The sequence below is a fragment of the Cuculus canorus genome, chromosome 8 (genome assembly GCF_017976375.1).
Source record: "Cuculus canorus isolate bCucCan1 chromosome 8, bCucCan1.pri, whole genome shotgun sequence".
In the NCBI taxonomy this organism is placed as follows: Eukaryota; Metazoa; Chordata; class Aves; order Cuculiformes; family Cuculidae; genus Cuculus; species Cuculus canorus.
This window is the reverse complement of record NC_071408.1, coordinates 28,027,372-28,045,338: the sequence shown is the minus strand read 5'-3', so window position 1 is coordinate 28,045,338 and position 17,967 is coordinate 28,027,372. Positions and strand designations below refer to the sequence as shown.

Sequence of the window (17,967 nt, the reverse complement as noted above, 5' to 3'; positions counted from 1 at the left end):
AACTCAAGCAGTAATTACAGACTGCTTTTGCTCACCTTTATCGTGTTTCCAAATACCATGTAATCTCATCTATTTGGCTTGATGCTCCCTCAGAGGCTTTGACCATCCCACCTGGCTTTTGGTAGGAAGAACTAACTGTAATTCAATCTTGCATCTTTGACAATAATACATGAAAAACAAACCGAGACATTGTTAGGAGGGTGGTTTTTAAACTAACATCATTTGACACTCTCTAGAAGTCAGCATTTCACCCTTGCACAATTGTGTTTCAGTTTAGAGGGTTTGGTGAACCATGATAAGTTTTGCTTATTGTCTTGTATGCTGCACCAAGAGGCAGGTCAGGACAAAGATTCTGCCTTGGCTGAATTTTATAGCTTTTTTTATCCCCCAAAGGAAGCCAACCTTTAAACCAAGTTTCTTGTTATGTTTGTGTGCACATGTGGTTTTTGTCTGAAGCATTTCAAGAATCAATAGGGAAATCTGATGATTTGGTTAGAGCAGCCAGACTGATTTTTTTTTTGTCTTTAATATTTACAGGTTCTCTGAACATTTTTCAGTCCCCATAAGGATTATTTGCATTATATAGGGATGCTCTAGGTAAGCTGTTTGGGGTGATTCGTTAGATCTCATGCATCAGAATATAGTCAGTGAGCAGGAGGGACTGAGCTGTTATTAAATCAGTCTGATTTTGTGCCTTTGTGGTGCGTAAGCACATGATATTAATGACTGCAGAAAGGTTAAACTTTACGTGTCTTCCTGTTTATCACAGAGGTACGGGGTACAAACAGAAGGCAGTCTTGGCAGGCAGCAGGCTTGCAAAATCCACGTGCTGCTTATCTGCAGTTGTGTTTGTACTGACATTTGATTACCATAGATGAAGGTAAGTACTTCAGAATCCCGAAGAGTCTGAGGGGCAGCTCTTCATTCTCAACTGCAGCGGACCATAGCTTGGGTACTTGGCCGCCTCCTAGCAACATTAGGCCAGCGTGAAAATGGTTTTTAAAAAAATAGACCTGTGCAAAGCTTCAGAAGCTCGTCTATTGAATTTTTCTTCTTAAAAGTAGACACAGCTCTGACTAACCCATGCTTTATAGATGCAAACTTGTTCTTAAAAATAATACAGTAAAGTCAGAAGCTAGTTCGTGCAGGTTCTATAACCCATGTCCAGGCATTGTATTTCTGATTGTAACAGGTCCAGATAATAGATTTCCTTGTATAATAATCCCAAGCATAAGAAACGTTTTTGTTATGTTTGATTTCAGTTTGCTTTGCTGCATTTTAAGCCCGGGGCTGCTACTTCTTTTAATCAAGGAATACTGCCTTTCTCTTTCGCAGCACCCTTATAAAATTTAACGGCTTATCATGTCCTTGGAGATGGTGTTTTCTAGACCTTAAATCTTTCACAGATCTTCTACGGCCTTTTTTCCAGTTTATTCATGCTTTCTGTGTGAGGCCCAGAACCAGTCATGGTCCTTGAGCTGATGCTTTCTGATCCTGGATAAAGCAGAGTACTTAACAGGTTTTACAGCTGTGATAGTTACATTTTTCAGTCTCCATAGGATGTTTATCTTTTCTGCAATAGTATGACAACGTTCTGTGTATGAACTACAGTGCAGAGCATGAAAGCCCTTTAAGATACATTAGAGCAGCTGGTCTGGCTCTAAATAGAGCAGTGAGCAGGCAGTGGGAAAATGCCAGCACCACTGAGTTTAAGCAGCGTACCAGATGATCGAGAGCAAAGAGGGCAAAGCAGCTGATGATGCTCTGGAGTGCCCCAAAGGTATAGACCAACCATTCCCAGGGAAGGAATGAGAGTCCTGCCACGTGGCCTACAGGTGGTAGAAGGGTTTTTGTTCAGTGGTCTTTACCTGCACCTTCTTTTTCTTCCTCAAAGGCAGTTTTTTGAGTGGCTGTGGCATTTCCTGCCCCTTGCTGTCAGAAGGAAGGACCATGGTTTACACCTCGTAGTTCTTCTTGCAGAGCTGTGAAGGAACAAGTAATTACACCAGCTGAGTAACAGCCAAAACCCAAACGGTAGAGCTACTGTGAAAGGGCAGAGAACAAAGCAAAGCAGAGTTGTACCACTGCGTGACTCAGTGGCATCTGTATAGAGAACAGAGAAGTAGTTGAGGACTTCTCAACCTGAAAGGGAAAACTAGAAGTACACTTAGAGTCCACAGGCATGAGTAGCATGGGGATGAAATGGATAGGGATCAGTAGCTCACTGTCTCCACCCAAAGAGCAACTAAGGTCTGAAATAGTCATGGTAGAGTGCACTTGACCCAGTGTGGCCATTCTTCAACATGAGGTTGTCTTTACCAGAATGTCTCATTTTCTTTAAGACTATTTCTGCAGTTTAAGATCAACTTAATTTTTGGCCTGATGTGTACTGTTAAAAGATTTTCTTCTTGCAGCCATCCGTATTTTTTGCTCTTTTATTTGCTAATTTAGGAAAAGAAGTATGTTGGTTGTAGGATGAGGTTAATCCTTATTAATGCAATGTCTTAAGTTTTTCAGCTGCTTGAGGAATCTCTGAGCTGCTTGGATTTTTGTCCGAGGATTAATGTCAAGAAATGTGAAATCAGGGCATCACAAGCCTCCTCATTCCCTATGCTATCACACCACACTGCTCCCAAGAGAAAGCAAGGGACAGAACATACATCTAGGTCCCAGTAGGGAGAAAGGAAAAGGTTAGTTTAGATTTTATCTGTGTACTTTTATAAATGCCTCTATCAGTGGTAATTATTCAGTGCTAAAGTGCTTTGGCTTGTATTTTGGCCATTTTATGAATAAAATTGGTACATTTTTTGCCTTCGGTCTAACTGAATATTTTTGAGCATGAGCAAACAAAAGAGAGGACAGAAGTGCTTAAAGGAGGCCTGGAGGAAACCTGGAGAAGGGGGTCTTTATCAGGGAGCACAGGGATAGGATGATGGGGAATAGTTTTAAGCTGAAAGAGAGGAGATTTAGGTGAGAGATTAGAAATAAAGGTTTTCCTGTGAGGTTGGTGAGGCACTGGCCCAGGTTGCTCAGGGAAGCTGTAGCTGCCCCATCCCTGGAGGTGTTCAAGGCCAGGTTGGACGAGGCTTTGAGCAACCTGATCCAGTGGGAGGTGTCCCTGCTCATGGCAGGGGTTGGAACTGGGTGGGCTTTAAAGTCTCTTTCGGCCCAAACCATTCCATGATTCCATGAAGTCATACTGGAACAAAGAAGTCATTCACGTGTGTGTGTGTTTTAAAAAAGGTTGTTCATGCCCTTTAAACAAATGTAGTGTGCAGGTTGTGTATAACATTAGATTCTAGCACTATTTGTTTTTTATCTTCAGCTCCCAGTTTTTCTTCGCTGCTGATTCTCCCTAAGTAAAGGGGTAACAAAAGGGCAGTGCAGCTTAAAGGAGGAGAGAGATGGGGGAAGGAAGAAAATATCTGAGAGATAAACCTTGTCTTCCTCCCTGCTTGTTATCTCCAATGACTGTCAATTGATGTATTTAACTTTCTCTCTGGTCTAGCTTATTCCCTTCTACAGATTTACGTATTAATTGTCTTGAAAGCAGCAGGTAGGAGTAGGGAGCAGATCCTAGACAAGATTAAAAGTCTGAAATTGTTCAGTAGCTGTTTTAATAGAGGCAGTGCTGGTCTAAGATTTGCGCAATACTTTCAGAAGTTAGTGCTGTTGATGTTGACTATCTCACCACACATCAAAAGACGAGTGGTTGTGAATGGATCTGTGTATGAAGCACAGAATAGAAATAGTCAGAAAACTTGGCCGGGGAGCTTCTGGCAGGCTAGTTCAGCCTTCCAGGTGTACGTATTTTGGGGTCACAACTCTTCTTAATTGTCAGGCAGAAAAGAACTGCAAATGTTATTTTTTTTTGTTGCGTAAGCTGTAATCCCCTAGGCACAGATATATATCACACTTTCTTGTGTGTATAGATTCCTGTTTAAGAATAGTTTCCTGGCAGTACTTCCTCTCCCCGTGTGCGGTGACAAATTGTGTTGGAGATTATACTGATGGCTTTGTATAAGGAATACGAACTTGAGAGAAGGGAGAGACTGTACCTCATGATTATATCCAGTATTTTATAGAATCATTTAGGTTGGAAAAGGCCTTTAAATCATTGAGTCCATCTGTTTAGATGTCATTTGCTGTTCTATTGGAGTTTGTCATTCAAACTAGCGATTTTAGATGGTTGGCATTTCTCTCCCAAATCGTGCAGGTTGTATCTGTGTGCCACAAGCACCCAAATTTCTCACCTTTTCATGGCTCCCATGTTGCATTATGTCTGTTGTGGAATTTGGGATGGGGTAGACAGGAAATTATTAAAACTCAAATGTGAAAAATGAAAACTCTGGTTTTATGTGCTGTTTGCCCATAGAGCAGAAGCCTGTTTCAGTTCTGGAGCTGCGGCTGTCGGTGAAGCTCACCCGCCTTTAGGTATCAGCAGCAGACGATGGGTAAAACACAACATCTCATGTGTAAGATGCTCTGTAGATAGAAATTTTAGCATTGTTCAGAAACATTTACTTCTTCTGTTTGACAAACTCCCACACATTCCTTGGAATGTATTTTAGGTGCTCTGCAGGCAGCATTCCCATGGTCTGGTTGAGGCATATCCTGATATTTCCTGAAGGGTCCTAGAATACGCCAGCTATGCTTCAGAGCCGAGACAGCACTGCCACGCTCCTGGAGAGCTCTGGCAGACAGCATTTCGCTGTCGCTGCTGGACATTGGTACTGGCCTGCTCTGATTTATTGATGTGGCAAAGCACTTTTCATAGATCATGAGCTTACAGCATTCATGATTTCTTAATATTTCCAAAATGCAATTACCTTCAAGATTTATAGGAGCTAAATATCCTCTATTTGCTCTTTTTTTCCCCAGATGGGTATAATATTGCCCCCCCAAAATGTTTCTCCATCTTCTTTAAAGGAAGAAAAGCTATGAATTAAATGTTAGTTTCCCTGGCTCTGGGCACAATATTGTTAAATATTTCCTCATAACAGTAGGTGGGCTTCTTGTGGTCTTTGCTAGAAAAATTCCTAAGTTTATTTATATCAAATATAATAATAAGGCAAACGGTCCCTTCACCCTTCTCTTGGGGCATCACTCTGGTCACCTGCAGCAGGAACACTATAGAGCGTCAGATCAGTCCTGCTGGTGCCTTGGCTGCTTCTGGGGACTCCTCTCGGGACTCAGGGAGTCCCAGGAGGATCTGACTTTCCTCCTGGTTTTACCAGGCACCTTATAACGGGGAATCTGCTTTAGGGAAGGACATTCAATATTCCATGTCAGACTACTGTAAACTCTTTTCCCGGTGTATGACTTGCAAATAGACCGGTTAATTGCATCTATAAATAATACCAACTTCAGAATTAGGGCTGACGTACAGCACGTACCTTCTTTTTGTGCAGTGAACTGAACTGGCTACGTTTTTTATTAACACTGAACTGCTTTGTAGCATTACTGTAGGGAATCCTCTTGATTCTTGGGAAGAGAATAAAACCCGCTCATATATGCGTTTTCTGAAACATCCAAGTTTCTCCTGAAGATTGATGTCGCAGCAGCAACCAGAATAATTTGATGACCGAACAAACTGCCCCGAAGGTGCTGGTGACCCCCAGGCAATGCAGCCCTTTTTGACTGCAGCTGCTTCTTCAAGTGATAGCTGTAAAGGAAGAGTGGTGAACATCTGTGCTGTAGCCATTAAGGTCATAAAAGCTCTTGCACTGTATAAGAATCCTGCAGATTCCTCCTATCCATGCTGGAAGGAGGTAGAGAGAACTCCTTGGAGACCCACTCATGTAATACTTAAATTTCAGTGCACCAAGGTGCTTGAAGGAAACATTGAACTGATTTGTGAAGTTATTACTTTTTAGGATATTTTCAAACTATTATTGCATCCTGTTAATTTTTTTTCAATAGGCGTGTGGGGTTTTTTGGGTTTTTTAACTTATAATCTTCAGAAGCTCTGTCTCACAAATCTTCCCCACCTTTTCCCAGTTAAAGTTATGGATGCTTTTGCATGCTTAGCTCTCAAAAAACATTCCTTTCCTTCTAGATCAGCCATATAATCTGTCCATACTGCTTTAATGACTATAGATGATGTGATTAAAGATTGCGTGAGTGGATGTGAAGTGGTATGCATGGGTGAGTTGGAGTCTTCTGTTCTTATTTTGTTAAAATGCTCTTGATCGCTCTTTCCCCTCTCCCCAGAGATTCCTGCAACCTCAGATTTACTGGGCATCTGTGATAGGACTATACTTTGAGTAGTTTATAATTCAGAATTCATTCCATCCTTTCCTTCCTGTGCCGCTATCTGAAGTTGTTGCTGCATACCTGGCTGTGGCGAAGTGGGGATGAGTTTATCTTAAGTCAGTAGTTGAAGTCCAAAAGTTATCTGATTGCAGTAGCGTGGAATTGCATGCTGAGTGCAAAACCAGCCTGAAGGGAGGGTTAAAACGGTGCATTACATCCAGCCTGCTACAAAAACCCCGGTTAGCCAGGCTGTATCAATTTTGGATATGTGTACGTTGCACTTGCAGTGTGGCTGTTGTGGAGATGTGCTCTCTGACTCCGAACATGCAGTACATTCATTTCTTTGTTTCTATAGCCTCGTTTGATTGGTTTTGATCCAGGACATCCCTGGTACTGTTTTGATATGATTGAATGAACAGATTTCTAATAGTATTAACATATTTTCTAGTGGTGGTCTTGATACGCTCAGAAATGGTCCCATATGAAAGCCATATAAATATTTCTACAGTTGCTTTTGCTAATTGCTTCCTTCTATTTGGCCACTGTACTAATTGTTTCTAGAAGGGACAAATTTTTAGTAGCTGCTGTGTTTTTCTGTTGAGGGTGTAATTAGGATAATGTATTCCCATAATGACACGGTTAAGAAGAACTAGTTCTCTCTTTTGTGAGTGATTTTGGATAGATTGCAACTGTTTGGTTTGGCAAGGGCGCCTCTAGAATCATTTATATGTTAATGAATGAAGAAGAAAACACCTACATCTGTACTGAATTTCCATTCTCTGTGAACCAAGCGCTGCTTCACACATCTGACCTGCTTCCTTTCTTGCCTGTGTTACGGTAGCTGCTGTGTGTGAGTGAGGCAGAAGCAGCCTTGAGAGCAGATAACCCCAACTTTGCTCCTCTCGACCCAGTGCATTCCCACCTGCACAGAGCGGCACACGTACGTGTAATGAAAAATATAAAGGCAGCTCCACAGCCCTTCCTCACACACTTGTGTAGACAGCACATAAATGGGCTTGTGCTTACAAAGCTGGAAATAAAACTGCCTAAACTCTAGTTGCAATTTACAACTTATTGTAGCTACATTAATAGCCAAACAATAGTGTGGGCGTTCTAAATTGCTGAGTGGAAGTGATTGCCAGGTTCACAACTTGAGTTGTGAAACTCAAGATTGGCTTTCCTCGTGGCACTAATTCTGACAGATTTTGTTCCTCTGCAGGTGCCATAGATAAAAGTAAAATATTCCACGTTACGTTACTGCTGGTGACAATACAGAACCAGCACTTAGGGATGGATTCTCTCAGCCTACCCAGAGAAGCATATCCTTTCTACTTTAGGAGTTAATTTCTCTCTCATTTTGGTTTTCTCAGGTTCTCGAAGCCGGCACCAATGTTCTTGGATGATTCCTTCAGGAAATGGGCGCGTATCAGGGACTACGTACCCCCCTTTGGAATTAAAGGACAAGGTATGGGAAAACCATGCAGCTGTCATAAAAGAAGGTCATTGTGCAGATCCTTGCCATTTCTTGTCTTGTTTTTCTGTTTTGAAAGCTCAGGTGTTCCCTTGGGCTCAGCTTTTGTCTTCTAGAGAAATATTGTACATATAGCTCTTAAGGTCAGAAGGGTATTCACGGCTGGAATGTGGACCTTAGAGGCTTGTCTTGGGGAGGATGGTTTAGTAAACATGGAACAATGATGGCAATTTAGATGCACCATCACATTCTGGAAGAAGCATTTTGACACTGACTGCCATAGCATCTTGTTGCGTTTGGCTGTGAGCAGTAGGGAGACTCCAAACTGATTTAAAGTACCTTTAAGTCAGTAATTCTCTAAAGAACAGGAAAGATTCTCCTTTCTGAGTTTTGGAGCCTTGGGGCTGACCACTGATAGAAATCTTCATTTTCTTTTGGTAGCTTTTGGTCATATAATTATTTTATAATTGTGCTACTTGTGGACTTGCATAACAGATAGGAATAATCTGCTCAGATGCTTTGGTGATGATTTGTAATGTGCCCTGTCCTCCAGCTGGAATGTGGCGGCAAAGGCTGTGATCAGGTGTGCTGTGGGAGAGCAGGAGTGGTGCTGGTGATGCTTAGATGGGAGTCAGGAGCCCACCCAGCAAACGGTGTATTTTGCAGGTGCCCCAAGCTCCTTGCTATCCTGCATGTGCCACCAAAGGCCTCTCTGGGTGGGTAATGGTGGAAGCAGAAGGATTATGCTCATAGAAGTGATTTGCTGCAGACTTGCTGAAGTCTAATGTATTTAGTAGGAAGTGCTTGTAGCACTGTATCAAATCCCAAGATTTTTTTTCTTTCCAACTGGCAAACTCTAGATTACAGATGGCCCCCAAAGGAATTGAAATACCTGCTGGAGAAAGGACTGCAGCCACAACAGGCTTGGGTCTGTCGCCCTCCGTGGAAGCAGATGTGGTCATTGTCAGAACAATCTGTGATCAAATCAAAGGCTCTACTGACAAATTTCTTTTGGCTTGCATCAATTCCCTTCTTTGTTCTGTGTATGTCCATTCCTTGTCCAGCCTTTTGCTGCTCAATAGGCAGCTAATTACTGTTCTCAAAATCAGCCAGCAGTTTGCAGCAAAGAAATAGCAGCGGCTGCACGAGTGGAAGGCTGCGCTGACCACAGGCAGGCTTGTCCCCTTCTAACAGGCACACAAGGTGTTCAAAGCTAGTGCAAACTGCGTGACCAACGCGGAGGTGGGATTTGCAGATCACACATGATGTCAGCTAGACCTAATAAAAATCATTCCGTTAAACTGGATCTAAATGGAGAAATTCACCAAAAGGGGATGACGGAACAGCTCTGGCAGCCTTCTCCCTGGGTTTGTTGCCAGCTTGTATCACCACTGCAATGTTATGTAAATCTGGTGTTTTATATTGGATTTCCTCAGTTAAATAGAGAAATGAGAAATTGCCATTAGCAAAATGGCTGTGAGCTGAAGCCCTGGGACGGAAACCGTTGAATAGGTTGTTTTTTTTAATGCCCTCCCGGGACTGAAATTTGTGCCAAGTTTGGATCTGGAGCAAGTTCTCTGTGTGTGGGAGGGTTGAATTATAAATCTCTGTAGCCCAGGATTTCTAATGGCTGTGCTGACAGGCTGTGAGTCCTAGTGATGCGAATGGCGCCCTTTCATGTTACACATCACTTGGAATTCTTGCATCAGTCTTTTCTGGCCATCCCACGGGACGTTTTCTGGCTCAGCTGAGTGATTGGATGATGGGATCAGCACCTCATTAGGGCTCTCAGTCAGGGCAATCTAATGATATCCAAACAACTGACCCAGGCAGGCAGCGTGGAGCTCAGTCACGTGCTGGTGTGAGATGAAGACTATCAGAGATGGGATGTGCATGGGAAAAAAGAGTAGTTAGGGTGGCTAAAAAGTGCAGAGAGACGTGTCTGTGTTGAAAGAGCCAAGGCAGGAGTTTACTCTGTGCGCTAGGAAGCCCTGTGACACCATCATCTGGGATTTCTGATGTGCATCACACTGCGAAAGGTGGTCAGTGTTTATGGACACTGAGTTGGTAATGGGAAGATTTTGCTGAGAGCTCCAATGAACATCACCTGGCATTCTTGAGTCATAGCGCTGTAGTCCAAGAACAAAATGGCATTTTTGTGTGTGAAATACAGCTACAGGGTGAGCTCACTTTCAGTAATGCTGCGTGTTCCAAGAAGCATCTAGAAACTAATCTGTGGTAGCTTGAAAGTACTCAAGTTGTGAAACCAAGAGATTCTTAGCAGCTTGGACGCTAATCCACATTTTCTGCTTTCTCTTGTTAAAAGTTTCTCTCTGTTTACTTTGTCTCTGAAGAAAAGACCTGAAAAAGTCCTTTTTCATCCATCACTTGGTGCACAGGGTAGGGATCCTTGTGAAAATGTTCTTTGAACAGCGATCTCTGTATACCGTGGAATCATAGCATGGTTTAGGTTTGAAGGGACCTTAGAACTCATTTGGTTCCAACCACCCTGCTATGGGCAGGGACACCTCCCACTGGATCAGGCTGCTCAAAGCCCCATCCAACCTGGCCTTGAATACCTCCAGGGATGGGGCAGCCACAGCTTCTCTGGGCAACCTGGGCCAGTGCCTCACCACCCTCACAGTAAACAATTTCTTCCTAATATCTCATCTAAATGTCCTCTCTTTCAGCCTAAAACCATTCCCCCTCATCCTCTCCCTGCACTTCCTGGTTAAGAAGTCCCTCCCCAGCTTTCCTATACCCCTTTCAGTGCTGGAAGCTGCTCCAAGGTCTCCTTGGAGCCTTCTCTTCTCCAGACTGAGCAATGCCAGCTCTCTCAGCCGGGTCTGAGGGGAGGTGGAAGAGGAGTTTGAGGAGCTGTTTTACCTTTAAGGTCCCTTCCAACCCAATTCTATGGTTCTATAAATATCTGTTTTCGTCTTTTGTGTAACAGTGGCTTTAAGTTTCACCCAGTGACTTTTGCAGCTGGCTATGAACATGTGAGGGCTATCTTTCTTAATCTAAATCAAGAATGACCTGTTGTCGAACAGGCCAGTATCATATTTGACTGCACTTAATTTAAAAAATAAGACACTTATTGCCACGTTGAGCTTTTTTGTCCACCTCTGTGTGACTTGACAAACTCTCGAAATGGGTTGTGCCAGTGTAAGTGCTTGGTAATGATGACTCCATCTCTATTAATAAATAAGATGGTTGTCCTCTCTTCTTGAAGGCAGTTGAGCTCGTTCATCAAACAGGTTAACTCCCTGTCCCCCCTAAAAGAGAGTGGCTATATCCAGGCTTCCTATTGAGAAAGTTCACCAGCCTGTACTGGCCTGTGACCTGATGAATGTGTGAGGATAACAAGGGAGGATATTTCTTGTCCTTGGTGAAAACCATTTGGGAATTGTGCTAACAGTTTAATAGTACAGACTCGTTAGGACAGTGTGCCTGGCTGCCCAGTGTTTATTAGTGTGAGTGAGCCAAAGTGAGGGATGTTGTTCAGGAACACATGAAATTAGTCAACTTTAAGACTTGTCAAGAAAATCAAATTACAACAAGAAGTTGGAACTCTAAGAGCTACAAATGTCAAGAAGTCCTGTGGGGAACAACTCAGGCTGCCGAGCACCCTCCTGTGTCCCAGGCTATTGTTTCGGCATTAACTGGGATGGTAGAGTGCCTCCCACGTTTCACCATTTGCCAGGGTCTAACTGCTTGAAGGAATGCTTCTTTCCTAGCACCAACCGAGCCCGCTCTTGCAGCTTGTTCAGTGAAAAGTAAGGAGACTGCAGCAATCTCAAGCTCCTAAACAAGTTACCTGGACTTCTTTTTTAAAATTTAATTTCTTCTTTTGTATTTACAGCTTTTTCTAGCAGAGCTTCCATCAGTGTAACTTACAGAGGTATGAACATGCACATGCTGTCCACAGTGTTGCACAGATACTCTAGCATGTGCACTGCCTCCAGGGTTAAATTAGTCAATGAGTAAGCAATGGAAAATTGTTTATGGTGTTAGTGAGATTATTAATCCCAGAGAGCCTCCTCCCCAAATTTACCTCTGCAGCTAAAGCAAAAGGAAAGAGTTATTTGGAGAAGGGCAAAAAAGAAGACTGGAGAAATATCTGACTATTAATAGAATTTTGCAGTACATGTGACTTGAAGAATATAAAAGACTTTCATAAGAAAGAGTAGCTGGTATCTGGCATCCTCTCTGTGTAAAGAGGATGGGAGAGTTGCTGCAGGTTTTCTTGAACTTAAGTGAAAACATGTGGCACAGCATACAAAAAGCCCTGAAAGAACATCATCCATGGACTATCTCTTCCATGTATTTAGTCAGTAATTGTGCCATTGCTTAGCAGTAATTATAGATCGTCACTTCTACCTTTGTTCCTGCTAGATTGTTGGCCCTGATCAGTTTGCCTTTGAAGGTGATATCTATTTCTTAAGATTAACTGTCTTGTCACCAGCTCAGCATTTACCTCCCACCAGGAAGCATTTTCTCCCCCATGGAGATAGAGGATATTAAGAACATGTTTGAAGTCCTAAATGTAGTATGTGGTACTGGCCAGGAGACCTGATATTTTCATCTGATATAAGAGGGGCTTCTGGAATCGGTGACACATTTGGTGAGAAAGAAGTCTTTGCCCAGAGCACCAACACTAATAAATGTATTGTGCAATGGCTAATTGTTCTTGTACTCAGTTTTGTTTGGATGTTTTCTTTTGTGTTAGTACTTCTGGGAAGAACTGTGGTTCAGTTCTGCTTAGCAGTGGTTTCATGGGTCTCGTGGGGGAGAGGTCATTCATCTCCACTGAAAACGTTGGGTTTTCAAGGCATGCAAAAGTTGGCATATCAAAGTGTTATCAGGAGAAAATCTTTTCTCTTTTCATGCCTGTTCTTTTCTTGCATAGCGTTTTCTTGCACATCAACTTTCCTGGCATGAGCAATACTTTATCTCTGAGTAAACATATTCACTTGGACATCACAGTTGAGATTTACAGCTGACCCAAAGAAAAACTATCAGAAAAGTAGGTCTTTCCCAACCTACTCTTCCAGCTCTTTGTAGAAGCTGGAGTACCACATGCAAACACCTTCCCTGCATTTGACTGGATCTGCTTTATAAGGGGGTATCTATTTTCTGTTTTAATTTTCTAACTTTGTCTTTATTTTGTTAGTTATGCTGTGTTGCACTGAAGATTTTCTTACTGTGAGAGCTTTTTTGTTCTTCATCTGTTCTTCCTTAAGAAATAAGCAAGAAGTACAAGCATGTGTTAGTTCTGTTCAGAGTAGGTATTGACACAATCTTGTTGTTTCTTCTTGAGTTTGAGGCAGATTTCTGAACTGGTTTCCACTAGAATTTTATATTTGACCAAAATTGGTAATAGTTGCCATTATCGCATGGGAATATATCTATAAAACTGTTGTGTTTCCCCAGGGAATCTAGCTGATTTTATAGCCTCAAGAAATTAAGTGAGACATTTGAAGGGAAAAAATGTGCAAGTTTAAGAAGAGGTAGAGTATCAGCTTCTCATTCCTGAATGGGACAGGCTGAGAGAGTTGGGCTTGTTCAGCCTGGAGAAGGCTCCAAGGAGACCTCATAGCAGCTTTCCCCTGAAATGGGGTCTACAGGAAAGCTGGAGAGGGACTTTTTACAAGGACACAGAGTGGTAGGATGAGGCTTTAAGTTGGGAGGGGAAAGATTTAGATTAGACATCAGGAAGAAATTTTTTACAAAGAGGGTGGTGAGGCCCTGGCACAGATTGCCCAGGGAAGTCATGGCTGCCCCATCACTGGAAGAGTTCACGGCCAGGTTGGATGGGACCTTGAGCAGCCTGCTCTGGTAGGAGGTGTCCCTGCCCATGACAGGGTAGTTGGAACTGGATGGTCTTTAAGGTCCCTTCCAACCCAAACCTTTCTATGATAAAGCCTATAAAGGGAAGTTATACTGGACATTTTTAAATAAATCGGCTGTCATTCTTGAGCTCTCTTGATGAAAGCACAACCCTTCAGTGCAGTCCATTATTTCAATCGAAATTGAGGCTTTGCTGTTGAATGTGCTTGAAGAACAGTCTTTCTCCTGACCTACTAATAAGGGAAATGTGCCCCAAGGAGGTCTTAAACCCCAAGTTCGCAGTTAATTGCGTGACTCCATGTTGGAGTTCTTCCCAGAGGTGTTGGAGTACAATTGAGAAATGAGTACTCCTATCACTTACCTCCTAGAGGGAAGAGCAGGTCTTCTCTCGTGGTTGTGTTTTGAAGTGCCACATCTTAATTCTTCTGCAGGGGTCAGGGCATTTAGAAATCACTGTAGTGGTTACTGAGATTTTTGGCCTTGAAGATGTTGCCTGGTAACCCTTGCAGGGGCATCAAAAATACAGCAACAAAAGGAAAAAGAGCCCACTGTAACAAGTATATTTATTTTCCTACTTGTCGTTGGACATCACATTGTTAATCTCTCAGGGTTCATTTTCATTTGGCGGGAACTACCCTGCTTCTGCAGGCTTTATTGCTGCCTCTGCATCAGAGTTGAGTTTGTACCAAAATGGTTAATGCCTGGTTATAGCAAAATGTTGCCTATTTTTTTGCCATAATTGTCTTTTAAATTAATGTTCCAACTTTCCAAGCCCTGGGATCATGTTAGGAACTAAGCTTGGATTCCGAAAAACCAAACTCCTGGATGGGAAGAAAAGCTTGGGAAAAAAAAAATCTCTGAAGGCTCCAAAACTACAATGTAAATCAAAAGTCCAAATGTTATGTATTTATTTTTATCTTGTTATAAAAAGGGCCTTAAGGGCTTTCTGGAGCTCACATGTAATGTATGCCAGCTTTCCCTAAAACTATTAGGGAATGTACCATGGGTCTTCAGTCTTTCTTTTTTTCTTTTGTTTTGTGTTCTGTAGCTACGCAGCGCTATGTGCATGTTGTCTTATAACTTCAAAAGTCATTAACGAAAATATTGTGATATTTGGAAGAAGTGGCAGTTTAAAGTCCTGTTGTTAGTAAGGTGTATCTGAAGTAAACCTCCTAAGCTGGCACAGCTGTCTTCTGGAAGGCACGGGGATCTGGACAGGGTGGATTGATGGGCCAAGGCCAATTGTATGAGATTCAACAAGGCCAAGTGCTGGGTCAGGTGCTTGGGTCACAACAACCCCTGCAATGCTCCAGGCTTGGGGAAGAGTGGCTGGAAAGCTACTCAGGGGGAAAAGGACCTGTGGGTATTGGTTGACCGCAGCTGAACATGAGCCAGCAGTGGCCCAGGTGGCCAAGAAGGCCAATGGCATCCTGGCTTTTATCAGAAATCTTGTGTGGCCAGCAGGAGGGAGGAGCATGGTAGGAATTGTGCCCCTGTACTCGGCATTGGTGAAGCCACAGTTCGAATGTTGTGTTCAGTTTTGGGCCACTCAGCACAAGAAGGACATTGAGGGGCTGAAGTGTGTACGCAAGAAGGGTAATGAAGTTGGTGATGGAGCTGGAGAACAAGTCTTAGGAGGAGCAGCTGAGAGAACTGAGGCTGTTTAGCCTGGAGGAAAGGAGGCTGAAGAGAGAGCCCTCATTGCTGTCTACAGCTCCCTGAAAGGAGGTTGTAGCGAGGTGGGTACCGGTCTCTTCTCCCACGTAACAAGCAATAGGACTCAAGTTGTGCCAGGGTGGTTTAGATTAGATATTAAAACACATTTATTTACTGAAAGAGTGGTCAAGCACCAGCAGAGGCTACCCGGGGAGGTGGAGTCTCCTTCCCTGAAAGTGTTCAAAAAGCATGTAGACATGGCAGTTCAGGACATGGAGTACTAGGCACAATGGTGTTGGGCTGATTGTTGAACTGGATGATCTTAGAGACCTTTTCCAACCTTAATGATTTTATGATTTTTAAGAAACCATTTGCTTGTATTCACTCTTATGTGCTGAAGTGGGGACAGATTCCTGCAGTTTGTAGTTAACTGTCTTTGAGAGCCAGTTCATGTGTTTGCAATTTTCTTCTAAGTTCTGGAAGTCTTTGTAGCTTCTTTTCTCCTGTACAGACCTCATAAAGTCAGCTGATCAAGGAAAAGGGAATTTCAGACTTAAAATATCTGTAAGTACTCACTGGATTCACAGCTTCACAGAAATGCAGGTGATGTTGTCTGTTCTACAGCTGGGCACAGTGTTTCTGAGGGAGAGTTGGACGACAGAATATATGGTGGGATTTGGGTCCATGGCTTCATGCTGGGCACCAGAGTGGCACATCCCTCTGTAAAAGGTTGCTTCTCAGCTTGATGGAGTGAGATCTTAAGGAAAAAAATGCTGAAGAAGAAACTTTATACAGAGCTGAGTAGTATAAAAAAAATGTTCACGGTGCGTTTGTGCTTCCAGTTTGTTTGTAAATGTTGTGATTTGTTTAACCCATAGCATTGATAGTGTTTAGTTTACCCTCCCCGTGAAGCTGACACACACATGGCATTCTGTTATTGTAGGACAAGGACCCAGAGGAGACTGGCACGCTTTTGGGATGTCTATCAACATCACTCTGGTCGCTGTAATCCCCGAAGCCGATCACAGTGTCGTGCAGAAGTGCTGGCTAGATGCGTGCAGCTGGGTGTCCAGCTGAGGAGATGGGCATTGGCCACAGATCGCAGGGCAAACACAAAGAACTGCAGCAGCATTGTTCCCTGACCCTAATTGCATGATAGTCAAATACTCAAGGGCATGTAGACTTGCCAGTCTTTGAGGAAGATGGCTGGTATGGACAACTGGAAAAATTACAGGATCAATGGGCCAAGGCCAACTGTATGAGATTCAACAAGGCCAAGTGCTGGGTCAGGCACTTAGGTCACAACAATCCCACGCAACGCTCCAGGCTTGGGGAAGAGTGGCTGGAAAGCTGCCCAGTGTAAAAGGACCTGGGAATGTTGGTCAATGGCAGCTGAACAAGAGCCAGCAGTGTGCCCAGGTGGCCAAGAGGGCCAACAGAATCCTGGTTTTTATCAGAAACTATGTGGCCAGCAGGAGCAGGGAAAGAACCTCTTGGTGACTTGAGAGTGCGTGAACAGCCCAACCTGCCTGCTTTCAAGGCTGACAGAAAGTAGACCCTGTGAGATGCCTGCAGTAATCCCTGTGGAGTGGAAAGGTCTCCCATCTTCTTTCAATGATACAAGCGAGAAGCTTATGCATTAGAAACAACAATGTTAAGTGTTGTTGACATTTATAGCGAAGGTCTCTGCTCCTCCACATAAATAACAGAGAAAAAGGCTCGAATTGAGACTCCGCTGATTCTCACTGTGTGGTCACTGCCGGCCTAGTTTCTAACTATTTACTTCTAGTATTTCCAAATATCTGAGAATTTCAGGGTCAACATGAAGTCAAGATATACTTGCATTCAGAGAACTCATGCAGTCCTGAGCAGCTTTTGAATCTTTTGATGTTATAAGGCAAAGCTGATAGGATATGTCATGATAACTCAGGACTCTTAGATAAATGTAGTCAACTCCTCCACTAGATGGAAGGAAAATGTGCAGAGGCTTCTCGCTTTGTTTGTATAGTAATAGTGTATGCATAGTGGTTGAGAGATGAATGGGTTAAGTGATCTCCTGCTCTCCCAATAATCTAAATTCTCCATGACAAGAAAAAAATACAATAAACACACTGTGCTTGCAGAGAACTGCAGCAGATTGCTTGCCCTGGTGATGTGTTCTTTATGTAATAATGGGAGAAAATGAGGGTGAAAATGCATGATATTCATGTTCATTTCCATTAATTAATCGTTAAAGGATGGTAGCAGACCCATGTGAAGAACATGTAAGCCAGAGGGTTTTCTGAAGATGAAAGCCTTTGCAGGGGCTCCTTATCTCAGAGTTGAAGGCCTTGTTCTGTTCCTAGCTATGTCACTTGCTTGCTTTGTGATCTTCAGTAGGATTGATTCTCTCAGAATATAAAGACCTTTACTGCTTTCAGACATGAGGAGAACCTGAGAGGGTGAATTCAGGAATATGCATGTGTATTTACACGTGCGTGTGTACGTGTCACCTTATAGGCTTTGACTTGAAGGAGCTGCATGAAAGCCACATATTTTTACTGTTGGAATAAGTTCATTTGCCCAATACCTCAACTCGAATTAAACACCTGCCTTCCTTCCCGTGTATAACATATGTATATAGATGATTCTTACACCTACCATAGAGGTGGTTTCTGGTAAGCGGAGCCAGTGCATTCCAGTTTGCTCTTTGTGACATGAACTATTGGAGCTAACACAAGGAATGGACTGCAGTG

The 17,967-nt window shown here is 43.0% G+C and overlaps 1 protein-coding gene across 7 annotated transcripts in view; it reads left to right on the top strand.

Moving 5' to 3' along the window:
• The window catches only part of ST3GAL3 (ST3 beta-galactoside alpha-2,3-sialyltransferase 3), a 210,938-nt gene that overhangs the window by 123,246 nt on the left and 69,725 nt on the right, over positions 1-17,967 (top strand). For all 7 annotated transcript variants that reach the window (XM_054073724.1, XM_054073727.1, XM_054073722.1 and 4 more), the window contains one exon: positions 7,626-7,720. In XM_054073724.1, coding sequence (XP_053929699.1) covers positions 7,626-7,720 — 95 coding nt within the window. The remainder of the gene's footprint in view (positions 1-7,625; positions 7,721-17,967) is intronic.